The sequence below is a fragment of the Rhipicephalus sanguineus genome, chromosome 1 (genome assembly GCF_013339695.2).
Source record: "Rhipicephalus sanguineus isolate Rsan-2018 chromosome 1, BIME_Rsan_1.4, whole genome shotgun sequence".
NCBI lineage: Eukaryota > Metazoa > Arthropoda > Arachnida > Ixodida > Ixodidae > Rhipicephalus > Rhipicephalus sanguineus.
Window position 1 is genome coordinate 128,564,568 of NC_051176.1, and position 27,286 is coordinate 128,591,853.

Consider the following 27,286-nt stretch of genomic DNA (forward strand, 5'->3'; position numbering starts at 1 on the left):
CGTTCGATGAAACATTTCTTATGTCATAAATGTGCTGCTTCAGTCTTTGCTGAAAGTTACCTGTCTCGCCGACTAACTTCCACCACAGTGTGCGCCCCCGCTCCCCTGCCCACGTGTCCATTTTAATTGTCCTCGTGTCTTTTCCCGACCACACGGGTTTCCGTCAGGCTCTCGACTTCAGGCCATGGGTTTCCTTGCTTAAAGATTATTTCTGCAAAATGAGCCCATAGCCAATGTCACTTGTTCTTCTCTACGTTGTTTTACGCTACAGGGGAAAACATTGCCAGCTTCAAACACTGATTCACCTTCTAACAGTAGCCTCGAAGTGCCATACTGCTTATCAATGATGCGTTATAAATGCTGGACGCTGGTATTTTCACTGCAACATAAAATTGCCATTTAGACCGCGGTAAGCTACACCTTGCAGCATAGCCATTCAAGTGCGCAAGTAATACGGCTGACCGGCACACGGTGCATTTGCTATCACAATCGAGCGCGATCGGGACCGTATTTTTCGATCACGATTGGCCCCTTTGTGCAAGCTGGATAACGGAGTCAATCGTCGAAAATTTTCATCCCGATGTGGCTCGGTGGCGATCGAAAATGCGCCGTACGTGTGACAACCTTAGAAAATTCGCGCAATGAGAAGCAACAGATAGATATTAAAATCGTGCCACAGACAAACTCATGTGGAATGTTATCTAGCTACAACACTGAATGAGGCGCGCGTGTACATATGGCTCTCGTGCGTTTGTCTCCAATGATATGAGAAAGGATGCGGCTGCATGAATGTCTAAGCATGCTGGACTGCTTCCCACAAAGCGGAGAAACCGCTGTCGTCCGTCATAGGACTATGTGTACTAAACAGGAATGTAAATTTGCCCATGCTTGTCGCGTCAATCGCGGCCCGTTTTTATATACAAACTTACAATCAATGAAGTTGCGCGGTTGCCCGCATTTCTTGTAGCAAAAATATGTTTCTTTGTCGCAAGCATGCGCTAAAGCCCATTCGACGTAACGTTGTCTTTTACAAAAGCAGCGTGCGCGGCCCACGCGTGGTTTCCATATCGGTGGCCACAGAAGACGACGCCGGCAGTCAGGACGCTGTCTAAGGCATTATGAGGACGTAATATTTTTTTCTGAGCAGTTATTTAGCATTTCGTACAGTCAGTGACGAAGCCGCCGCAGTATTTTACTGTCTTCCTCAAAGTGAGGTACAACAACAATAATAAACAAGCAGACGCTAAAGCGGCTGCGGGCTGAGCGGGAGAGGGTTGGCGGAGCAATCCAGCCTAAAGTCCCTAGATGGAAAAATCTAGGGACTTTAATAAAACCTTGCACGTCACAGGGATGCCTCCGCATGGCGGCGCCACGGTATGCCCTCGCGCCCAATATTAACGCTATGCCGTCTGCTTCCCGAGGTGAGATCACGTGATCCAACTATGCACGTCACAGCGATTGCAGCGCCCGCATCTCCAGCGGTGGGCCTCCGATATTGCTAGAGCGGTTCGTCTAATTTTTTCACCTTCGCATGCTTTAGCAAACGTATAATGTGTGAAAATGGCGCGAAATATACGCTAATGAAAACAAAACGTAACGGAGTTTCTTGCATAATTAAACGAAAAAGCAATTCTCACGTGTTCACGCTCTTCAGGCAAGTGTTGTTTTGGAACTTCGTGATAACGGTTCTTCAATGTCGAGCTACAAGAAAGCAATATAAAAAGCTGCGAGCCACACTTCATTCTCGACGGAGCTTACCTGCAAGTTTGAATCAATTTGGAGGTTGTTACTATGTTTGCCGAGGACTTCTGAATCGTAACGAGCACTCCACCTTCGCTCGTTTGGCGCTGCTTTCAGTTCTCCGAGAACTGGGGTGCAATGGCGGAACGATGCTATTTCCGATTCCAATGCCATATTCTATGCTATTCTTATCATCCACCACTCGCGGCTGGCTGATCGCGTTGATAATGCGGACGGACCGTCGTTCTGACCAATGGCCAAGCGCGAAAAGCACGAAAAGCATTGGAATAAAAAATGGAATCGTTCCGCGATAGCACCACTGACTTGCTGTCAGTTCTCGATCCTCCCTTCCACCCTCTCGGCCATTCTTGCATGCGTTCATGGTCAGATGGAGCGTTCAAAGTTCGAACGTTTTCCGCGCAGGACTTGTATACTTATTGAAAGTTGGGGACGAGCCATCTGCGCCTCATTGTCGATTAATGCTTACAATGCGAACACTTACATCGTAGAGTAGCAGCATATAAACTAGCGTACTTACGAAGTATTGGTTCTCACTGCTCGAAGCGAGCGGCAGACGTTGCTCTGCTGTTCCGTCGGTTCACGTTTGCCCAAACGTGCCTCGTACCACGAGATTTGACATTTTACGCTACTTTTTGTAGCAATACGTAGCAACAGAAGCTACTTTTAAGAAACAAAGGAAAACAAATACAGCTACAAAAGGTGACACATTTTAACCCATCTACAGCTGCGATTCTAACCCGGGCCTTCAGAGTGGGAAGCGGGCATTCTACCTCTGCACCACTTTCGCGGAGCCGCGCGTAACTTTTAAACGACACATTGCTGACTACCGATCGCAGCGCCACAAACGGATTGACCCTGTTTGGGCTTCACTTTCTGCACGTTGGTGCTGCGGCCGTTCCGAGCACTTCCCTGTTCTCTAGTACACTCTACTTGCGCAAAGTGTTTCCGTAAGGTAATGTTCGCGCATGTGCACTCTTCAACCGATACGGTATTACCGTACTTTCCGTGCGGTAAAGCGGCACTACTAGCTAAAACACTAATATCGAGCCGGGAGGTAATCGTTAGTGTTTAGTGACTGTTATCGTAATCATACAGGTAAACGAGTGCAGCCCACAACACATCACTCACCACCCTTCGCACGCCCGCCCACAGGAAACTGAAAATCGCACGTCCAACCAACGAAGCGCTGGCCAAACCACACGACCGTTGCCTACGGACAGCAGACGATGTAGTAGCACCCCGGTTCCGTCACAAACGGATTGACCCTGTTTGGGCTTCACTTTCTGCACGTTGGTGCTGCGGCCGTTCCGAGCACTTCCCTGTTCTCTAGTACACTCTACTTGCGCAAAGTGTTTCCGTAAGGTAATGTTCGCGCATGTGCACTCTTCAACCGGTACGGTATTACCGTACTTTCCGTGCGGTAAAGCGGCACTACTAGCTAAAACACTAATATCAAGCCGGGAGGTAATCGTTAGTGTTTAGTGACTGTTATCGTAATCATACAGGTAAACGAGTGCAGCCCACAACACATCACTCACCACCCTTCGCACGCCCGCCCACAGGAAACTGAAAATCGCACGTCCAACCAACGAAGCGCTGGCCAAACCACACGACCGTTGCCTACGGACAGCAGACGATGTAGTAGCACCCCGGTTCCGTCACTTTGCCATAAATAACGTCACACACAATGTTGCTAATTTCGGGAAGCCAGGTGGGCGGTTCTACACGATAAATAAAATTTATTTGTAAACAACCTGCATATCTCTGTAATTTGGCATAATTGACGGAAACGTGCAACCTTAATGAAAACCCCAACAGATAATGAGCCAAGGATGGTATAGGTGACGTTAATTGTAGTTCTAACCGTATTGTAGTACTTGCGATATAAATGTGAAGTGGACGAAGAGACACCTTGCCGCCGGCAGGGACCACACCTACCCAGCGAACTTTTATCGAGATCCAATGACCTCGAAAAATCGCCGGAGTTAAGACTTTACGGGTTACGAAATTGAGAACTTGGCAGGAATGAAATTAGCTTGCGCAAGTTGGGGTAAATTGGAGGTGACCGGGAAGGGCCTTTGTCCCGCAGTGGACATAGAACTGATGATGATGATGAATTACTTGCATAACTGCGAAAATTTTGAGAAAATTCCAAAACATCAAGCTAAATCATTTCCAGCCTGCTCCATCATTCCTAATTAATTTTTCTGCGCTTTAAAATTGTGGCGCAAGAGGTGAAGATGCTAGGTGAGCGAACGCCCGTTAACTCGGAAGGGGTTTCAAAAAAAAACTAGCACTACTCAGTGGCTGGCTTGATTGGCACAAAATGAAATTCTACCAAAGAGCCACACCGGTGCTTGAAAGAGTGAAAATGCAACAGTGTTTGCTGGCTTCTGCAAGAGGTAAAAAAAAAAAAAAACCTCCATCGCCTCGTCCTTTTATACAGCAATGCTCTATAAACGATGAGGCGATGGAGTTTTTTTATTTATTTATTTATTTCCTTTTTCTGTATCACGACAATCACCTTATTCTATTTGAAAAAAAAAATCCACTTTTCCTTTTCCATAACTTTTACTTCATATTCCAATTTACATTAACCGCCGGCTTTCTGGCCAATCTCCCGTTGTGGGTGCGAGCCAAATGCAAGGAACAAGCAAGCAAGCAAGCAATGCTAGTTCTCTGAAACCTCTTTCAAGAGTTTTAGTGTACGCTCACTTCATATCTTTCACTGAAACAAGATACATTTTGCCTTCATCCAAATTAGGCATTATTCACTGCTCAATATTTGCCTATTGATGCACCATTGCACAAAAAAAAGCAAAATTTTATAGGAAACACAGCAGATGTACAATAAGAGATATTTTATTAAATACCCAGAAGAAAAAAAGATGTCCTTATATAACTACAAAAGAAACATACAAATGCAAAATAGCACAAACTGCACGTACTGCTGCAGAATTGCAACACGCAAGTAAAAATGAATTTGCTGCAAACCACTGCAGCACACATCTGAAGGCATGCACCCTTTGCTGCCACTGGGCTTGCATTTTATAAGCACACAGATTCCACTTCTGCACATCGTGCAAGTGAAACGGAGCATACAATCTTTATATTTAATTTAACACAAATGACAAGTTAACCAAATGAATTTCTAAAAGATATTCAGACAACACATAAGACGCACACAAGTTCTGTTTTTAACTCTCACAAGAAAAAGAAAAAAAAACACATAACAACTCCTTGAACTTGCAGATCACCCGGTATTACAGTCTTGCTACTTGATGTTCCAGTAGATGATGCGAATTCAGCGTCATTTTGTTTTAGCGCGGCACATCTGCAGGTTCCCAGGAGTACGTGTCGGTCCTTGCCTCATTTCTTTGTTTTCCTAAATTACTTTTAAACTTGATATCTAGCCCTTGCCGTAGAACCTTGTTTTGACTGAGTATCAGCATGGGCCTGCAACAAGGAAAACAATCAGCACACCATACATGGCACAATGCAGGCCTGTAGCCAGGAATTTTTTTCGGAGGGGGGGAAGCCACTTGGTGAAGAAAAAAACCTATTTCTATCATTTTTTCTGTAAAACACCCTCCATCAGAACTTCGGGGGGGGGGGGGGGGCTGACCCCTCACCCCTGGCTACGGGCCTGGCACAATGATCCTAAAGATCTTTAGCCTAATCTACAATATTTACTGGAGAGCAAATCACAATGTCATTCTACAAGGCACCTAGCAGCACAGTCAGACCTTGTGGGAATTCAGGCGTCCGCGCCAGTGGCTCGACGCCATCTTCCCTTGGAGAATTCTCGTGTCCCTCTCCTCTCGACCAGGCGGGTGGCAGTTAGTCGTAAATCGCTGTCACTTTGCTGCCACCCCGCCCTCGAAGGTTAAACACGGTGGCCGATTGGCCCAATTTTGGCGCGATTTGGCGCTATTTTGGCGCTATTTGGACCTGGCTCGCGCTCGCCTAGAAGCGGCGGGCGCGCGACCAGGTTCGAGAGAGACCACTTGGGGACCTCGAAGGGTGCGTACGCGTTTTGGCCGCTCCGGCCGGCGGCGATCCTTTGTTCTTTGTTCTTCACCGCCGGCCGGCGGTTACGTCGTTTTGTCGGGGCTCCGGCCTCAGCGGGCGCGCGCTACCCTCCGCGGTCTCGAAGTCCCGAGGCAGCGCCTCGCGATCGTGCACCGTATGTTCCTTTTAAGTGTTTCTTCTGCTCTGGGGTGCGAGATCGCGGGAGCGCTGGCCGAAGGGTAGGTCGGCTCTCCAAACCTGGTTCTTTCTTTGTTTGTTTCATAGGTGTGCCATTCGCGGCCACATTTGGTAACAATTGTATTAGCTGATTGGTGTCCTGTGTAACTATCTTACGTGCGATTGGTTGTAACGAATTATTGTTCTCTTGTATTAAAATCCCTCGTAATAAATCACTGATTTGGAGAGTGTCGCCTAGGCTCTCCCTCGCTGCGTGCGACGGCTCGCCGTCCCTTCGCGGTTACGGGCCGAGTTCTCGCGCGCAGCAGTTCGAACGGTACACGGGCGCGGGACGAACGAGGACGCGGCGGCCTGCATGAAGCTCCCAATGCTCGAACCCGCGGTGGTGCTGAGCGACGACACCACAACCTACATCAAAAATGCATGTTTGAAAATCGTCACAAATGCTGATGCTGTCACAAATGCTTACATTGTTTACAAGACCCCTGTAAACAATACGTTTAGAAGAATGCCTCCTGAGCCCCACTCCACTCGATTGGTGCACTGCCACTGGCACAAGTCTGCTCGAGAGATTTCACATGTTCGGCATAATGCCTAATGAAATGAGAACTACGCATCAACTAACGCTTAGTCTGACCAGAGTACAAACAACATTAGAATGACAAAAAAAAAAACTAAGCCAGTTGGTAAGGATTCATCTTAAAAGAACAAAGGCATGCAAACACGCACACAAGACAACACAAACGGCATTTTGTCCTGACCTGTTCTCGTGTTCGTATTTGCATATTTACCTTTATTAAAGATTAACACAAGCAACACATCATGTGCTTTCAACTCTGCTCCTGTGCAGCCTTGCAACTTATGTGGTAAGGCACCCACATTTAAAGAGGCCCTGCAATGTTTTTTTGGCAACCTTCTGTAGCATTGGAATGTGTAATATTGAATAGTGGCATGAATGGAAAAAAATAAAGGAACGTTGTGGCACCTGAACAGAAGTTACTACCGTGAAATGCCGAGCAAACGCCCCCTCCAATTTTACTGCTAATTTCAAACTTCCATGGCATTCTTTGAAAGTGCACCCCCCCCCCCCCACCCTCCCGCTCCACACCCCGATCATGCACCGCGTCCATGCAACACTGGCCCACTTGAATCCCATCCAATCCTGGTGCCCGATGTCTAGGCTGCATGCGCCTGTCTTGTAACGAAAATTTAACTTTTTTTTTTTTCTCCGCATAACGATCACACCCCGAACTTTGCACAAGACATCCACGATTTCAAGGTTCTGAGAGCAAAAACTTGGCCTTTGAAATCTACCTTCTAAGACCGCACCTATGATGACGAATTCGGCGAAAGTAAAGCTGCCGGGGCCTGTGCTTGTTACTTAGAGCTATTGCGTTGGCTCATCATCAAAGATGCTTCTAGGCCCCGCTTCCCACGGTCTGATCACGCTGCCATTGTGTTTGTGAGTCGTAATTCTATAAGCCATGAACGAGAAGATTTCTGAGGAAGTCCCCATGCACTCAGTTTTTCTTTTCCTGGAGGGAAACTTGGCTGCGGTCACCTTGAATTTTGGAGCCGTACCGGGAAAGTACAACAACTTGGAGCAGTACAACAGCATGTCGAAGTATTTAGTGCATATTCTCATTAGTGTACAAACAGGAAATGCTGCTCCAATGTAAACAAGGAGACAAGACCAACAGTCACAGAGCAGCCATTAATGAGGCTGTTCCTACAAAACAGTGTCCTGTGCTGGCTTTACTTCTACATACAAGATGTGCACTGTGAAGCATTAGTGACAAGATGAGCATGGCATATATGGTTTCTGGGAGTGACAGGTGTCAAAATGTCATTCGCTACAGGTTTTGCAAGAAAGGGGTGACCAACCCTACAGAGATAACAGACATATATTATATAGTTAGGCCGATTATATAATGGGAAAGTGCATAGGTGAAAAGGAGGAGAGCGGAGGGCTTTCGCAGTTATTGCGGAATAAGTTGGTGCTGTATTTGGGCCTGACCAAGAATATTTTAGGCCAAAAGCTCTCCCATGCCATGCAAGCAGGCGGAATAGTGAACTTTGGCACACTTGGCGCAAACTGCACTTGAATAGGTGCAAAGAGACAGGATTGCAACAAATTGGCACACATGGAGTGCTGTTTCTTGGGCTATTTGGTATAATGGCATACTGTATTTTTGGACACACTTAAAAAACAAGGACACAGTGTGGCACACAAACTACAAATGAAATTGCTTTCATTAGCGGTTTGTGTGTGCCTCACTGTGTCCTTGTTTTTCAGGCACATCCAAAAATACAGTATGACACAAATGGCACAGTTGGACCCCCCCCTGCAAACTTTTAATGCATTACTTTACATAAAATCTGCAATAAGTGTAACATAAAACAAGTTATACATCTTTTCCTTTTTTCAGGATCCAAAGGAACTGCTTGAAACTTAAAAAAGTAGCATGACTATGCCCTTGTGCCGAGCAAAACTACGATCTCTAATTGGATAGCTAATTTCTTGTTTTATCGCTACCAGTCTATTTTTGTTAATAATACTTTGTCTCCATTAATAAAGGTAAAATTAGGTGTTCTGCAAGGTACTGTGCTAGGGCCAATCTTATTCTTAATTTACGTCAATGATATAAGTAACCACCTGTCATCCCCAATCAGACTTTTTGCAGACTATTGTGTCATTTACAGACAAATTACTAACCATACTGATGTGAGTGCACTGCAGTCTGACATTAACTAAACCACCCACTGGTGCTATCAATGGCAAATGGAAGTTATGTCTCAAAAATGAAGTACATTCAATTTACGAGAACCACCAGCCCCAAGCTGCATTCTTACATGATTAACAACATGCTAGTTGAAAATGTGTCAACAATAAAGTACTTAAGTGTCCATCTTACACACAACCTCTCATGGAATACTCATGTTGAGGCAATAATTAGTAAGGCTTCAAGAGCCCTATAATTCATTAAACCTAACTTGCACTCTGCTAACCAGTCCACCGAACTTCTCGCATACATAACTTTAGTTCGCTCAAAAATGGAATACGCCGCCCTTACTTGGAATCCTAACCAGCAATACCTAATTCATAAACTTGAGGCCATCCAAAACAAGGCAGCCTGCTTTATCACAGGAAAATATTCACGAGTCTATAGCATAACAGCTATTAAAACATCATTGAAATTACTTGCACTAGAAAAGCGTAGGCTTATCGCACTGCTGTCTCATTTCCACAGGCTTTATTTCAGCGATTCATAGTTCTTACAGTCAGATTAAACCAGCTCATTGCATTTTTCCACGCCTGGATCATGCATACAAAATACAACCAATGTTTGCGCGTACTAACTTCCTTCGTGACTCATCACTGTTTCTTGCAATTTATCATTAGAATAAACTACCAAGCGATGTTGTAACTGTGATCACGACACATTTGTTAGCAAATTAAAGGAGATGTAGAATATCGACGTGTAAAATTTTGTAGCTTTCTTTTGTTTAGTTTACCCTATTGCAAAACCCAGCGCCACTGGGTACCAGCGTCCAGTGCCATGCCTGATTATGGGCCCAGCGTCGCGCTGGATACTGGGCCGCTGGAGCGGCGTTTTACTGGGAGGCGCTGGGTACTCAAGCGCAAAACGGCTCTACAGCGTTAAAACGGCGGTGCCTACGTGCCCTACATAAATATATTAGTAAAGAAAAACATATAGAAAGCATTAGTGCAATGAAAAAAAGAAAAAAAAAAGCCGTATGAAAAAAAAAAAGCTCGACCACGAGGATTCGAACTCGCCACCTCTCAATCTCCAAGCGAGCACTCTACCACTGCGCCACGCTGTAACACGTCAGCACAGCTGTAAAAGGGCTAGTCAACACAGTAAGACAGCGTTTCGTTTGACATTTCGGTGTCGCGTATTCAATGAAGACGCGATCTTCCTTTCGAAATCACGCTTGCTTCTTTATTCGACACAAACAAAGGGTGGCCGGCAACGAATTAAATGCCCAAAATAAAAAGAGCGCTAGGTTTCTTTAAGAATTCCCGTTTTAACTCCGAAAAATATCAAATGGATCGAGGTGCCGGGTACAGTTTGACGGCTCTTACTGCCGATTTTTAATAGCCGTTTCTCGCCCTTGCTAATTATGAACATGTACAGAAGCTTTATGATGACTCGTTCGATAAATACGCGCCTACAGGAATTCATACTGAGTAGTTTTTCTCGCGCGAGCGACGATATTACTGCGGGGCGGGCGTGTCTGTATTTTGACTTGCAGTTCTATCGATACCTACAACTATAAAACCGCTCCGCAAAAACAAATACAATTAGTTGAAAAAAGATGCCGGTGTGTTAGTTCACTAACGCGTACCAATTGACAGGTATGTGTTCTGACGTATGAGTCAGAGAAGTACCGGCGAGTGCGGCCGGCTGCTTTCGGTGAGCCTGCGTTCGTTGCTGAAAGCGCTTCGCATCGATGGTATGCCATCATATCGATGGTCATCGCTCCTTGTGCGGACACCGTACACAAGAAAAAATGGTTAATTTAGATTAACAGATGTCCAGACTATACTTTACATTAAATCTTACACGTTGCAATTGCGTGTACTTAAACCAAGAAGCGCCGGTGGTATGTAGACGGACTCGGCCGGTAGGCTAGGCCTAACACTCGCTGGGAGCCGCACTGGGTAGGACCGATCTCCGCACAGATGAGTTGCGATGGTTGAAGTTTCTGCATTTTAGCCTCGAAACCTTTTTAACTGTTACCTAACCTATAGCTGAAGTAAGTGGAAGTACAAGAATTGCCCGCGATGCGTTTCCGGTGTGGCGATATCGAACGACGGTTCTCGCCTCCGTTGGGAGCGGTCGCGAAGCCAGACCTTATTTACTTCTTGCCAACTGCACGGCGATGTAACGATTTGCTCTGTACATTCAGACCAACGCCTCCAGACTTATAAACATTACAATATGAAGTCATTACTACAACACATCACGGATGCAAAGCTGATATATATGAGAGGCATGCACAAAATGTGTATTCATTTCTCCGCAAAAATTAACGATGTTTTTGGCACAGCATAAATAAAAAAAAAGCGTGGTGGAAAGCAAAATAATCAGTGTTGGCTGCTTTGGGTTATTAACATATTAGTATCCACATTCGACAGGAAAACATTAAAAGTTACCGTGATTTCACATTTATTCACGTATATCATGAAAATAGTGCGCATCTCCTCGTCTTTCTCTGCCAAGCTAGAATTTGTGACACATGTTTGGGACCCGTTAGGATAGCATCATCGATACCATCGAATCATACATTCGATATTCAACGATAATAAAAGCATTCCGCCGCGCACGATACTGAAAGCAGCGCGCGGCACTGGCAGAACAGTGCAGGCTCCAGTATGTGCCAGCGCACGCCAGTGATAATTCCAGCGTCTCCAGCGCTTCCCAGTGAGCGCCAGCGTCACAGCGGCAAAGCCAGTGGCTCTACCAGTGCGACCAAGCTCTTTCCCAGTGCTTTCACCGGCGTCCCAGTGAATTCGAGCGTATACCAGTGTTCCCAGTGCGGTCCAGCGCCAAAAAACGTACTGGTATCACGCTGGGGGTACTGGAACGGCGCTGGTTTTTGCAATAGGGTAGTTCCAATATTGCCTGTATTATTGCATGCCTTGTTTCATGCCTTAATGAGTGCTACATTGTATTACCATGTTTTCTTCGTATGCAGACTTCTTGTGCTTTTTGGATTTTCCTTTTTTTTTATTGTTCTGCGAAAGTATTTTTGTAAACATAACCCTACGGTATTGTAACTACCCCCCCCCCCCTTATGTAATGCGTAATGCTCCCATGGGCCCTTAGGGTATATGACTAAACATCAGTGTCCTTCAACATGCCACCATCAAATGATCAATGTTGCATGCCGACCGAAGGACGAGCTACAGGTGCACAGACCAACAGAAGGTTTGCTGATAAATGTTGCCAGGAAATGCCAAACACATAGGGCAGCAATGAGATCAAAACATACCTGGTATGGAACAATGTTTCGGGGGTGCATGTTTAACCTCTCCTTCAATGTCTTCCTGCAGAAAAATAAAAGAGTACACAGAATATTTACTAACGATTACAATACTTCCTAATGCGATATTTGAGTGCAGCTGTACATGTGTTTTCATTTAGAGATATACTGAGGCAAAGATATTGAGAGACACGTATGTACAGAGACAGAAAACTATTTTCCACACACTCTGTTGTGGTCTCTGTGAGTACATCAGTATTTGCAATCTACGATTTCTAAGGGGCATTTGGAATCCACCCATGTTTCTGCAATGCAAAGTACAGTGGCATGCTGTAGAATGTGACGTAGAATGTGAAGAGAGTGAACGTTAGAGGGCCAGTAAACAGGCTCAGACTTTTTTTTATTTTACACCTCTCAAACGAGCTTCTTCATTCGTACATAAGGCCGTGGCAATCACATTTTGCAAATATCACTGCCCTGCCCACCGCACAGGCGTTCCATTTCGAAAAACAATACCCATGCCCCTCTTCAGAGCCTACAGTCCTTTTTGCCCGCTAAGTGACGTGATGTTGCCCATGGACAACGTTACATAGCACTGAGCTCGTCGATTGGTCTTCCACACTATGAAACTGCACTTCGTAAATATCTTATTCTTTACTGGTTTGATGACGTAACAGCACGCACAAAAGTTTCTAAAAGAAAGCTTTCAACTACAGCGGCTGGACGCCGACCATGTTTCATTTGTGCTCTCTTGTTGCCTGTATCGCGGGTGTTGATCATCCGATTGCACGTGTTTTGGTGATCAAGGTGGTGACTACACAAATTCCGTCTCATTTCTGCAGCCGAAGTGTCAAAGTTGTGTAAAACAGCTGCATTTAGATTCTTGGAGCAGCTTTTTGGTGATAGAAAATTATTTTCGAGGATACACACATGTTAGACGCAAGTTTTAAGATTTTTATTTCTCCCAAAGTCACAGCTCAGGAGGGCTGAGCTCATGGTCATCATTTTAAAATTATATTTGTTTTTGTCGTGTGACAGCAGGCAGGTAAAATGACATTAAGTTCAACTAATGTCATTCGTGGAAATGACATTAGGTTTGCCGTGTGACAGGGGGTATAAAATACTGCACACCTGAAGTGCGTAAAGCATATATATATACATCCGTTGAATCATGAGAGTGAAGTGAAGTGTCTGCAATGAATTTAAAAATTGTACAATGAGAAAAAAATACTAAAAAGATGAAGTGATGCTGGGCACTGCTGTCTCAAAGCTCCCTTGCTTGCAAGGGGCCGAAGACGCGTGGCATTTAAGATGATGTTCCTCACAGACACATCCTCGTGCAGAGGACGTGCTACGAATGTCTTGAACAAATAACTTCTAAAGTGCCGGCATCTTTAAGGAGATCTAATAACGAGTGCTGGTGAAAAAGTGCATCATTTCCTAAAAACATTGTGGGATGAAATGGGATATGCTCCTGATAGGCTTAAAAAAAAAGTCTCTTTTGAGGCTCGAGCTCACGACACTGTAGTAAGATGTGAAGCATGGTCAGTGCCTCTCTGCACCTACCATAGGTTGGAGGTTCACTCCAACCTATGGTAAGGTTTCATGTCTATTACAGGGACAGCTATGGATGACTTGGCAGTTTTGGGTTGGCGGATAAGGCAAGCTGGCCGGCTAGCACATTGTCCTCAATATCCCGATACCCTGGCACCTAGCATAAAACGACGTGCTATTTTGACGCGTAAATGGTGCACAAAAGGGAGTACAGTGATAACAAAACTTCTGTGTTTTTTTTAAAGAGTTTTTAAGGCATTAACAACAACAACAAAAAAAATCTGTGTATATCACTGCTTTTGGTATTTTTTGTTGTAGTGTGTTTGACAGCAAACGTTATCGCATACGCCTCTCTGCTGCGAGTATGTTTGTGTTTGGGTGTAGAACGTCAGTCTGAATAAAATGGACCGACAACTGCATAAGACACTCCAGCATCAGACTGACACGTGTGTAAAAAATTCTGGGCACAAGTATTTATGCTGCAGTTCAAGGAAGTACATCTGGATATGTGCAATAGGGGCATGCCTCGTGACATCTAAAAAGGATAGATCAGAGTCTATAATCTGCCACTGGCACGGTGGAACTCGTTTTGCGGGAGCCGTCAGACTGTGTTCGAGGAGTGGGACTCCCATTTCTTCCGCCAGAAGTCTTATATGCAGTGAGAAGGGCTCTCTCACTGCAGGACGATTATGGAAAAGATGCGAGCTTGACAGATCATTTACGGTACAATAAGCTGGTTGATCAGTGCTTGCGTTACACTTTAAGAAAATACATAAACGCTGAATGTGTCCTTTGGATATGAAGTGACCACGCGTCTGATTTAACGTAAAGACTTTCTACAGGGCTCGTTCCAAAGGCACCTGTGGACAAGCGGATACCAAGATGGTGGACAGGGTCCACCGTCTTTATAGTGTGATTGGAGCGGCAGACTCGTCAACTATAGCTCCATAGTCAAGTCGTGTGCATATAAAGCTTTTATACAGCAATGGAGCGAACTTGGGCGTGTTGGTTAAGCATGATGAACCACACAGCTGATCCTCTGTATATATGTGAAATGTTGCTTCAATAAATTTTGTTGTAAGTCAGCGCTGTGTGTGTTCCCTTCCTGTGTCCCTGTTGTTTACTCGTGCTTAGTTCATCTTTTATACAGGTTCATAAGGCAGTTTATGTCACTACCACAGCCTGGTTGTGTGTGACAGCACCGAAAACTTCCTCTTCAGTATAACAGGCAAAAATATAAGTTTCCCTCAAATCCAGTCACCTTTGGCACTACATAATGGATATGTTTACGCAGTGGACTGTTATAGGTGTTCTGAATGACCCCTCGAGCTTGGCGACAGAACCCATTCTGCGCACAGAAGACAGAGCTGTGAACTCCAGCAAATCTTTCTGGCATGTGCACTTCTTAAGTAGAGTGCACGTTGACCTCTTTCCAAAAACCCGTTTTTCAAACAGAGGCCTGGTTACGCAAGTGGAGTGTCCTTGACATCAATGAACAAATGCACAAATGGAACTGCCATTGGCCAACAGTTGACGTGAAGCAAGCACGATATTTGGGTAGCTGCGCTTCTTTCTACTGTTAGTCTATTAACTGTATTTAATTCATGCAGTTAACAGATGAGAGTAATCGAAAATCTATGTTCGAATTTCAGTAACAGTTGCACAGTTTTAAAGGCTGATCATCTCATGTTTCACTATGCTCATTTACGTAGAAATGATACCTGTTCCCTGTCCCTCGTTCTTGCAGAACAAAGGACATTGAGGGGGGAGCAAGAAAGACACAGTGAGCCCTACCATAAGACCTTGAGGGAACCACCCAAAACTGCCGTCATATAATAAAAAAGAACAAGAATTTAGGCAGTAATGCTCAGTCTTACCCAAAAAACGGGAACAGACCGCCTGAATGGGCCTGCGGCACAAACCTGCACTGCTCCAAGGAAGGTAGATTGATGATGATGATATATGGTATTTAATGGCGCAAGGGCCAATGATGAGGAGGAAGGTAGATTGAATTATTTAATAAAATGACAGCCAAGCATTTAACTGAAGGAAATGCATGATTCTCCCCTTTAAAAAAATATAATCTAATACACATCTTTCCACTAAAACATTGCAGCTGTTTTCTACATGTGTTGTGGAAAGAGTGATGGCGAGTCCGAAAATTGCCTATGCATAAGAATAGAGAATGAAAAGGAAACCACACTGAAACAGCCTCCAGGCCCAGGGTTCGATACTATAGTGTCATTATCATCATAACACTGCGACAGTACATCTCTTGCATCGTTTTTGAGCGAAGGCCTGCGACCATGAGTATCGCAAACAACGGGAGATCTTCGGGAAACTATCTGGACCTCAAAGATTAGCTTTCTGACAATCTCAAGCAACTCCATGTAGATTGAGCTTGTCTAGGCCTTTGAATACGCATGTGATTGAGGCAAACAGTCGCCGACCGTTTATTTGGACTCAGCGGGAATTGCCGAAAAGATCGAATAATCGGGAGTCCGAAAAAGAAAAAAGGATTCACCAGAAAAAAGCACCTTTATTTCCCAGCGGCAGGGAAAAACTTGTCAATGCGCGTCTGTACACATGCACGCTTACATGCGACCAAGTCTGCCTGTATTTCAGCCAACGTTTGGCCATCCCTGTGGGTCGGCAATAGCATTGCAACGGCCTACAATAAATCCACATTTAAAGGGACACTAAAGGCAAATAATTTATGTCAGTATGACGTCTAAAACGGCAATATTATCAACAGCAGTGCCCTACTCACCGAGAAATTAAGCTAAATGTAACACACGATGAGTGCCACGAGTGGGACATTTTGGAAATGATCCTGATGACGTGAGAGAGTCCAACTACAATTAATCACTCGCAATCAAACTAGCTGCAATAAAAAAAGAACCTTCTGTGCATAAAGAGACATAATAAAATGCTGCTTGTTCGTTTCTGTTTGATTCAAGGAAAAAAGAACCTCTTTGGCGTTGCCGTGGAGAACGGTGCGCGTGGTTCAAAGGTTCCGTTTTCGCCGAACTATGCTTCGCCCGGCACCGTATCGCTCACATGGTCGCGTCTCAGTGGTAGTTTTGGTATCGCATACTGCCGCGTGTGTTTCCCGCGCTCGTGAAAGTCGCTCTGACAGAAAGTTCGACAAAATGCCGCATGCATGTGATGTTGCCAGATGCCCGAATGGTGCACGCCGCCACGCGGTAAAGGCGGGCAATGTTGGGCACGGCAACAGTTACGTGAGAAAGACCGCTTTCAGGCGGGTGATTTGAAGTGCGCTAACGTGATGTGGACCACTAAGACGTGATTTTATTTCAAAATAAGCACTTCCTTGGCACAAAAGTAGCACTACGAGGTTTCTGGAACGCTATTTCAACAATCAACGTCGACTTAATATTTGCCTTTAGTGTCCCTTTATGGATGTGGTGTGGGAAGCATGTCATCACGTCAGTCACTACAGTCAACGTCTGATTTTTCGGACTCCCTAGGGACTGCGAAATCGTCCGAAAAATCAAATTCATGCTTTATTTAGCTCAAGCGGTCAAATCGCCACAGCCAGGTACAAAGTAGCTTTAATGCCTCCCAATACACTTATCAGGCATTTTGGAGTGCGCCCAGCCTCTCGCTAATACATTCGGTACCTGCCACGAACCCCGCTTAACTACGTGCCAACTGCCACTTGCAAATTTGCGTCTCGTGATGAGCGCCACTGATACCAGCAAAGCGCGGAATAGATTACGGCTCTGTCGCATGAGCGTTTGGAAGCAATGACACGGAACACAAAGACTGTGGTGGAAAAGCGGACGACTCGTCCGGCTTTCCCAGATGCGTGTGCGCACGTAAACAATGCGCACACCCATCGCCGAATCCGCCGATACGCAGCTGCCGTGTGAAGCCGATAGTTTCTAGTTGTATGCAGCACATCGCCAACTAATCTGACGTCACTGTACTGTTGCTGTACCGTACGCACGCATTTGTCATGAAAGGGTTCGTGATGACGCGTCTGTGCGGCCCACTTTGCAAGTCTCACATAAAGCGGCAGCACGAATGGCGGCGCGGCGTGTTTATGTTCTCGTGCGTGCACTACGCATGCAACTGTGCTAGGCCACATGCACTACCAAGCAGTTAACTGAAGATGCTTATCATAAGGGCTGTCAACGATTAAACTGTACTGGCACATTTGCCACATGCTGCCATCACGCCTTCGTGCATTTGCGCTGCTTATCCGAAAGATATCGCCACACGGCGCCCCCTTTGAAGTTCTGGTCTGCTTTACCCCATAACACTTCGGCATTGCGGCAAAGCTGACTTTCAGACTCTGCTACTGTCGCACACAGATCGACTCGCGAAAGCGCTGGTTCGAACCTAAGAGATGATTGATGCGGCACAGGTGAGGGCTCCAATTAATGCCTTTCGGACCTGCAATTTGGGCAGAAAGTCCGAAATATCGGACGCCGAAGAGAGTTTCAGCGTCCGAAATTTCGGACGTTCTTATACATTAACCTCTATGGGGCTGGTGACGGTGACGCAACAGCATCTGAATTTTCGAGCATGTCCGGAAAATCGGGCGTCCAAAAAATTGGCAGTTGACTCTATCCACATGTTCGAGTAGCTGACTGATGATCTTATCGGCCAACTCTGCGAAAACTCCCCAACAGCTTCGGATTGAGGTCGGCTGTTTTCCACCTGCAAATAAGCGCTGCTTTTTTCGCCGTCGTCAGGGCCTTGTAGTTGCCGCGCTTCTTTAGTTCCGATAGAGCACATGGAACAGGTGGCGTCAGAGCAATTTCAGCATATCAGGCCTCGCACACCCAGCAACAACCAAGGGAGCGAGACACAAAGCTCGGGACGCAGATCAGGCCTAGCCACAGAAACATCTGACAACACAAGCCCTGAAGTGGCAAAAGGGAACGACGCTGGGCTAGTTGATGCTGCAGCGCTGGTGTTTTTGGACCCCTTTGTTCAAGTTAGGATCTGCGTCGTACTCGTACGCGCTGTCATTCACCTCAAATGCCACACTGAGTTGATTCTGATCTTGGCTTGGCCTGCTGTTTGGCCATGGATACTTGACTGGCAAAAGCCAAAAGGCAACCGTTACGTGTAGCCAACAAACAAAGCCATTGAGATCGGTAATTTCTGTGTGGATGTTGACACTGGCACGATCTCCAGCTATAGCCAGTGCAACATTTCAGTGCTGGCCACCTAGCAAAAATGTGCTGACAGCTTCAGCCACAATTAGTAACAAAGGCTACGGCGTTTACACAGCAAAAGTTCACATTACATCAGTGGTACTCCAAAGGTCAATCCCTTAATCCCTTTTCAGCGATTAGAATTGGGGAGGTGAAATTATACTGTGAACTGTTTCCTATGCGGCAACATGTGGTTTTCAACAGGAAAGGCAGTCAATGTAGTCACAGATGGAAATAAAAAACTCGTGAAGCAAGCGAACTGAATGAACCAACTTACCCAATCTTAATGTTGCCATCAGCTCGGCGCACATCAGCAGTCCAGACAGCAATCTTGTCGAGCTTTGGGCGAATTTGGACCACCGCACCATTTACGTCATCACTGAACTCATCAAAGCCCTCTCCTATCAGGCACAGCAACTGTTAAAATACAGAAAGCACAAGCATTGCAACTTAACATTGTCCATTAAAAAGCCACAATAGCGTGACAATTGCCATAAAATATCATGAAACAGTGCTACAGCTAAAAAAAATTTGTCGCGTCAGGATATGGCTGCAGGCTTCAGGAATAGCATGTACAAAAAGCAACGGTGTGCAAATTCACATTTTTCTAATACGAATTGAATTCACCAATGATGACCAGATATTCAGTCTGGGTCTGCACAGCTGAGCTACACAGAACTTCCAAATCACAAACTACCTTAGGCTACAGTTGTGCTCAAAATAAACAGTCATTTAGAACATCATGTATCTGCATACAGCATTTCTGGCAGTGTGACGAGCCTGCTATCAGCACACAATCACAAAAATGCGTGCAGTGTGACTGTGTCGATTCTTGCGAAATAGCTCAACGCACTCACCCAGGAATACAGCCTCAGCTGATGTGCCAGTTTTTCTTGAAATGATTCTATGGCGTCTGTTCACCACTAAAGCAAACTGATGTTCATTGCTGAATGTCAATTTGTTTTAGTGCAGCATAGGTAACAGCAGCGCTGTCAGACCCATATTACTGCAGTTAGGTAACCATCTAATGAATTTTACTTGCAGTTCATTACTCTTGAGCAGCATCAACTGGCATATGAGGACAAGGCGCATGACACGAGTCAGTGCCTCATTGAGGCGAATGACGTTTATTGTGAGAGCCACATCGTTCAGTATGCTCACTTCGATATTTGTTTTGCAAATGAGTGTTGTGCTTCACATGAAGTGAAGATTGCCGTTTGCGATGCGGCAGTAGATCGGACAAGCTGCCTATGCGATGCAGGGTACGACTACATAATCACCGACAACTGACGAGAGGAAACCTACATGACACAAGTACCCATATCTCGAGCATTTTCGAAAGCGCTAGATAAATAGCATTAATACTTTGTTAACTTTTCGAATAAGATACTTTTTTTTTGCAAATTCATCTAAAGTCTCCTGTAGCAGAAAGCACAGTTCTGTAATCCAGTGATGCTACCGAGGACTTCTGATTTGGAGCAATTTTTGGAGCAGCAAAATTTCCGTTCTGGAGCACTTTGGAGCAGCAAAATTTTCATCTTGGAGCACTTTGGAGCAGCAAAATTTCCATTTTGGAGCACTTTGGAGCAGCAAAGTTTTCATCTTGGAGCACTTTGGAGCAGATAATTTTGCATTAACATTCAAGCACCTGAGTATTATTATGGGGCTCTTATGAAGGCTAGAAATATTTCGATTCATTGCAAATCTCATGAAAAAAATCATCTCAGAAGCATAGGCGTGCGCACAGGGGGGGGGGGGGGGGGCAGGGGGGGGCGCCCCTCCTCCTAATCACCTAAGAGGGCGGGGCGCAAAATCTGCCCCGTACATTGACTCTTCTAGTCACCTAAGAGGGGGGGGGGGCACCAAATCTGCCCCATACATTGACTTAGTAGGGTGGGGGGGGGGGGGCGCTGCGATGAACCTTCACCCCCCCCCCCCTGATGGGGAACCCTGCGCACACCTATGCTCAGGAGAACTCCATATTTCACTCGCTAATGAAAAAATAAGGGCTCATGCAGTTGAGTGTTCTGGATTAACCTCTTCGGCGATTATTTTCGACACTAGCAAATAAACAAAATATCGGATCAAGATAATTGCACTTTACGAAATAACACTCTAAATACATCTATGTGGTTATCAGCAGACATGGTAGACAAACGCCGTGATGTACAGCAGTGCCTCAATGCCAAAGAGCCACACTGTCCCTGATGCATTCCCCTAAGACAACCCCAAGGCGAAAGCCAGGTTCTTTTTCTTCTCGATCGATGGGTTGATCCTCCCCCTCTCTCTCTGCAAGCTTTTGGCACCTCAGCTGGTTTTGCGCTAGCTCCATGATCAGCGGAAGCAGTGTAAAGTGATGTCATGTGATGGCGTCATCACGTGACATGACGATATATTACGCCATGATGACGTCACAAGTTCTGACGATCTATAACGCAATGCTGACGCCATCACATGATGATTATTTTTAGCATCAATCGACTGACGCCGCCGACGGTCAATTTTCGTGTTTGATAAAGCATCTAAGGCTTTCGCATTAATATTGCGTCTTGAACGTTAACAGCCTGGCCCTACATACCAAACTGTCCTCCACCATGTCACCTGTGTGCCATGCGCGAAACAGCTTCGCTTATCATCCACTTCAAGAGTGAAATGGCTCCTCAACTTTTTAAAAATTTTTATTGCGATAGCAATTATATGGACACTCTCGGCGGATTTTTGCCGTTGCCGTAATTTTCCGTATAAAGTCCAAATTAATAACATCACCACGCGCATTCTAGCCGCGGGTAAAAGCTCGCGAGCGCTGGCGACGAACGCTGCTCAAGCGGAGATTAAACTAGCCGGCCGTCTGTCTCCGTCGCACGGAGAGTGCATGAGATAACATCTTCCCGCGTGCGGGCCTGCCGTCGATTGCTCATCAAACAGAGAGGAAACGCCCCGCCCGTCTTTCGTAAGGAGCATGGCGGGACGCCAGGGGAGCGGAATGGGGGGGGGGGGGGCCGCATCGTTCGAAGGGCGCAGTCGCTTGCGCGCTCGCTATCTCGAGGCATCAGGAGACGGCTCGTAAACTTGCTGTGCTCTCAACGCTTACTTCGCGTTTAGAGAACTCAGAGCAAGAAAACGCTTCGGTTCCTGGAGCGGCCATATTCCCTTAAACCAGCGTTTTGTTGAGTTACGCGAGATCGGATCCAAAAGAGTTAGCTGCTATAGCCTTACTTCGTTGAACAATACAATTTTTTGGTATCGCATTCACTGCTTCGCTCTTAAGCGAAAATGAGTTTTTTTAACCGTTAGCTATTGACCCCCGAAAGGGCGGACGTGTAACATGGCGTAGCCGCTTCACTGTGGGCCGTCAGCGACGGGCTCTCTACTGACAGCTGCGCATTTGCGGCTGCTCGGACCAGGAGATATGATTTTACTAATGAGATGAAATTTTTAAAAAAGCAAGCAAAAATTCGAATTGGAACCCTAGCACGTGAGCTCGAAAGGGCAGGGCCTTTTAGGGGATATTTACCGCAGAGTGATTACAAACTCGGACGTGCTGGCGGAAACAATTACGAAAAAGCTGTTCTGGATGAAGATCCATGGATAAAGTATATCTGAGGAAAAGTGTCAACGCGTTTCAACCGTTCGCGTGCTCTTCCATAAACGCTAAGCAATTAAAATTCGATATTCTCCCATATATCTACTGCGAGCGTTCCCAGATTTCATTCCGCGATGTCCGGAAACAGAAGTGACAGGCATTTTAGCGGCACGCATGTAGTTATTACTGAACATTGCTTTCCTTACGTGCCGTGCGACGCTTCAAACGAGCTATCAGCAGCGTTTCTGGAACAGACGACGTCAGCCGATGAATCGCCGTCGCACTTTCTCGCTACCGATAGGCCTAGACGTCGAGCCTCTGCGGAGAGCACGTTTTGCTGTCAAGCCGACTTACAGAACAGAAGCTGCGTCGGCACCGTGCATGGCATCGTGGCTTACTCGGAACGAACGCGCGAGCGCTATTTATTCAGCGGAATAATTCTTGGTCCATGATTGCGACTTCATTGCAAGCCCCAAGATCGAGCTGCACATGTTCTGACGCGCCGGCGGTGCGATTGCCGGTGATAGATGCCCCCAAGCCCGAGACTTTGGCGCAGTTTGGCGCAAATTTCGTCGATATTATCAGGATGGCGCAGTAAATACAATTTGGCGCACTTTGGCGCAGTTGGCGCAGGAGTGGAATCACTGGTAATCATTTAGATAATTTGCAGATGCAGATAAAACTTGCACAACAAACTTCAAACCAGTTTGCTAAAACATGATTTCATTTTGTAATGCTTCAGCACGCATGTTTAACTGCGAAGTGTAAGCCAAGCTGTAATGATGAAATACTATGACTATTTAGCAGAAATATTTTCTTGGCACTTATTTCTTTACATATGCAGTAAAACCAATCAATGTATTGCTGTTCTGATTGAGCATCACCCTTATTTCAGAATGAAGCTTACGTTTAGACGGGGTTTGCCCATCTTAAAGGACCCCTGACACCGAATTTGGAAACTCGAGATGCTTGTGTTGTTTGATAGTCCTGCATGCGGGGGCACTTCTGACCGATTATGAGTGACGAGCGTTGACTTTAAGATATTTTTATTTGGTTTTAAAGTAAGCCTGAGTGCTCATCTGAATGTTGAACTCCTATCAACATAACCACTAGTATGACGTAGACGTAGGCCCCTTGTGACGTTGCAGAGGTAAAGCAAGTGTTGTCGACGTCACAGACAGAAATATGCGCGGTGCATGCACTGTGGTATATTGCGAAGCATGTTTGCTCTCCCACCTTCTCCTTCTTCGGTACGTGTCGGCAGGCAGCGTGAGCTCTCCTTGTGTGTGTTCTCCAACTGGCAGTTCAACAAGCGCGTGGCTGACGTCACCCAATACTGAGTGCACGTCATCACGCGTGCCCCGAGGCGCGACCGCCGCGGCGCGGCACTAGTTTCTTATCCTCTTTCGGCGCGCGTTTTGAACCTCCACTAAAAATGACCATAATTAACGCTGCCAGGATTAATTAGACATCACGTTGGAGCATTTACGGTGTCATTCCGTGGTTACAAGACATAGACCTACTTATTACAACATAAATGTCACAAACAAGAAATCGGCTGTCAGGGGCCCTTTAAGCTTTATTGTGCAAACATTCTGCAGCTTTATCTTTTGGTTGTAATGAAAACTTGCAACTTCTACCTTGCGAAATTTACATCGCACAACTGAGGAATAATCACCATCGTATCGTACCCTGAAAGAGCGGGAATATGGCAGACGAGTTCTTGCTGCGACTTCACATCCCCCCAATTGCAGCGACACATTAGTGTTTGTTCTCAGGGCTAATACTAAAGTTCAACTGTGCCTGCTTCATTATTGGGAAGTTTGATGGTAATCCCACATCAAAATTAGCACTCAACAGAATGAAACTAAAAGGGGTCCTGAACAACTTTTCCAAGTAATTACCAAATTGCCTCAGTACCAGAGTTTATAGCCTCACAAATTGATAGCTGCAAAAGTTTCTCAAATCTGCCAAGAATAAGCGGAATTACAAGGATTTGTCGCAGACTTGAAGCGCTTTCCCTCTTCTCTCGTCCCAAACGAGCACGCTGGAAGATAGCACACGTCATGACCTTGAGCGCATGTGATGAAACAACTGCTCTTTCCCATTGCTATTCCAAGCGTACTAGTTTGGCTGCTGTGTAATGCTAGCATATTGCGAAGCGCAGCACCGTCATGTGGCGCCATGCCGTGGCAAGAAGCGCATCTGATCCAAGCGTGCCACTCATGATTTATGTTGGCTACTAGCCAATAGCATTCTATCTGTTGTGTGATGCTAAACAGCAGGCTCTGGCAGCTCCGGACAGAGTGAGCACAGGCCTCTGTATGAAATGAGGGCGCCTGAGAAAACAGTAACTTTGCACTCTCCTTTGAAACTCTCCTTCCACGTACAACTGCAAGATTTGACTGAGCTGTTCACAGCAGTGTCTGCTTTCTGCATGATGCGTTTTTTCACCAAGGCCGAGGGGTGGTTCATGACCCCTTTAAGTGCTCATGTAGAAGATGGAGTTGAATTCATACCATCATGGGCAGGTGCAAGTAGCTGCCCAATGCAACAGCTGGTCTCTCGCTAAAAATGCACATAACGAAGCTTTACTGATGGTACACAGTCAATCCTGGATATATCAAAATATCCACTATACCAAAACATCCGAAATTCAATGCAAAATAGAGCACTGTACTGTGTATATAGCAACCACCATTCACCTCGACGCTCGACACATCAAACGCTGTGTTGTGCTGTGTGCCTACAGGTGCAATTTCCCTTCCTGGCACGCGAGGCTTGAGTCATCATAAATAGCCATGCCGACGAAATGGCCCTATATTGACAGATGCAGTCACACATGCCATTGAAACTAGAGGACTATGCATGCCATAGAGCAAAATGAGCAAGGTGCATGTATTAAAATATGGATGACTCGTGCAGCAAGGATTTCATTGCATACAGCAGCGTATGGAAAAATACATGTGAAAGTACCAGTTTTAAACATACTGAGCTGAGATGATCCCCTGGCCCATTGATGATCCCCTGGCGTTCGATACGTTGGATGTTCCGCACAGTGGAACATCCAATGTATCGAACGCTGCACCGCACCGAAGCCTGGAAAGTGAATTTTGCCTAATACCCCTGTCACATGGGCACCCGTGAACTCCGTTTAACTCCCTCGTCTTTTCTTCAAGGGAGATGGGGTTCATGTCACACGGTCACCATTTCGCTGAGAAAGTTAAATGGAGCTTTTGGTGGAGGGAGTTCGGTAAAGACCATTTCGGCTCGATGGAGTACTCTCGTTCCCAGCCAGCTACTGCTACGCTGAAAACCGCACTAGCAAAAGTCGTCCTAATGAGCTCAATTATAATTTTAAGAACTACGCTATGTTTTTTCGTAGCATTTCACGCCACATAGTGTAAGTTTTAGTTGTATTTTTTCGGACATCAGCGCTTGAACTCTCCACACCAACGGCTCGCCAAGCCGCCGCTGTGAAGCGTCGCGCCATATTTGTTTCTGCACGTGTGAGGCGCACGCACGAGCACTGCGACAGAAATGGTGATTCCGAGCACTTCATCAACACACAAAAACACATTTTTTGTTGCTTTAAAAAGGCGACTGCACCGGCAAAAAATTGGACGTTTCGACGTGCGCAGCAGCGCTGTTTTTGCCCCATGCGGCAACCGACGAAAGCTTGCACCGAGCCATGTAGCACGGCCACAACTCCATTCTGGTTAAGCTCCATTAAGTAGTTCAATGCGGAACGGAGATAAACGGAGTTCGGTGGTGGCCGTGTGACAGGGGTATAACAAATATTGATTACCTTTTGGCCGCATCCTAACATGTTCCGATGCCTCTTTTGTGCACAGGTGGCGAAAATGTGGTGTGGTTGCATTAGTACATTGCTTTGGTTGGTTGCGCAGCACTTGTGAGTGCATCTGCTTGATTAGGTTGTAACATGCGGAGATGTTTTTCAAAGAGGCCGATTGCCGCGGGCACCAAAATGAGATGTATACAAAAATGACTCGGCAGCCTCGTCACAAAGCTTGCACTCCCTTTCTTGTTCACACACGATGGCATGCGGACCCAAAAAGCATCAAGATCTGAAACCTAGTGGCAGATTTTCGGTTTCAAACAAATCTCAGAGGCTATGCTTTTTCTTGCTTTCCACGCCAAAGCAGCAGCTGCCTGTTACAAAGCCACAAGTGTAATCGCCATCGACAAGATGTCGACGGTGAGGACTTCTCCCTTTGTTGTGTGCAGCGTTGTCCCTTGCGGCATCATGGACTTGTGTAAAGTCAGGAGTCTAACTAAATACCGCATTTACTCGCATAATAGGCGCACTTTTTTTTCAGAAAATCCGGCTCGAAGTTAGGGGTGCGCCAATTACGCGGGGTAAAATTTTCAAAAATTTTTTCGACTCTGTTCTCACGCTTTAAATCTGCACATTTGTCAAGTAAAAGGAGACTTTATCGTTTACCAATTAATTCAGCATAAAACAAACATACCTACGTACCTTTTAATGAACAAGCGAGAGCCGTCAACTGCACGCACACACGTAAAATTTATTTACACAAAAGTCGTAGGTGTTCCTCCTTTTCCGTATTCGGAGTCCGAGTCTGAGATCACACATTCATCCTCGCCGAGCGGGGATTCGTTTTCGGTGTCCGAATAATCCGCACCCCACAACATGTCATCCTCACTCGCATCCAGTGCGTGCGAGATACCAGTATTCTTGAAGCTTTTCCTGACGACTTCGTCGGAGATCGCCTGCCACGCTTCCACGATCCAAGCGCACAGCATTTCCACAGGCGGCCTCTTAATCTTACCACCTGGAGTCGGCTCATGTTGTCCTCCAGCCATCCAGGTGGTGTACAGCCTTCGAACATTGTCCTTGAAAGGTTTATTCAAGGACACGTTCAAAGGCTGCAGTATCGATGTGAGGCCGCCAGGAATCACTGCCAGATCTGTGCGCCGCTCCTTTAGCTCA

The 27,286-nt window shown here is 45.9% G+C and overlaps 1 protein-coding gene across 1 annotated transcript in view; it reads right to left on the reverse strand.

Moving 5' to 3' along the window:
- Positions 1-4,607: 4,607 nt before the first annotated feature.
- Positions 4,608-27,286, reverse strand: part of LOC119397725 (eukaryotic translation initiation factor 4E-1A) — a 39,281-nt gene continuing 16,602 nt past the window's right edge. Inside the window, exons 4-6 of the mRNA XM_037665143.2 lie at positions 19,006-19,145; positions 11,992-12,046; positions 4,608-5,217 (exon numbers count right to left, since the gene is read on the reverse strand). Of these exons, the coding sequence (XP_037521071.1) occupies positions 5,158-5,217; positions 11,992-12,046; positions 19,006-19,145 (255 nt within the window). The 3' untranslated portion in view covers positions 4,608-5,157. The remainder of the gene's footprint in view (positions 5,218-11,991; positions 12,047-19,005; positions 19,146-27,286) is intronic.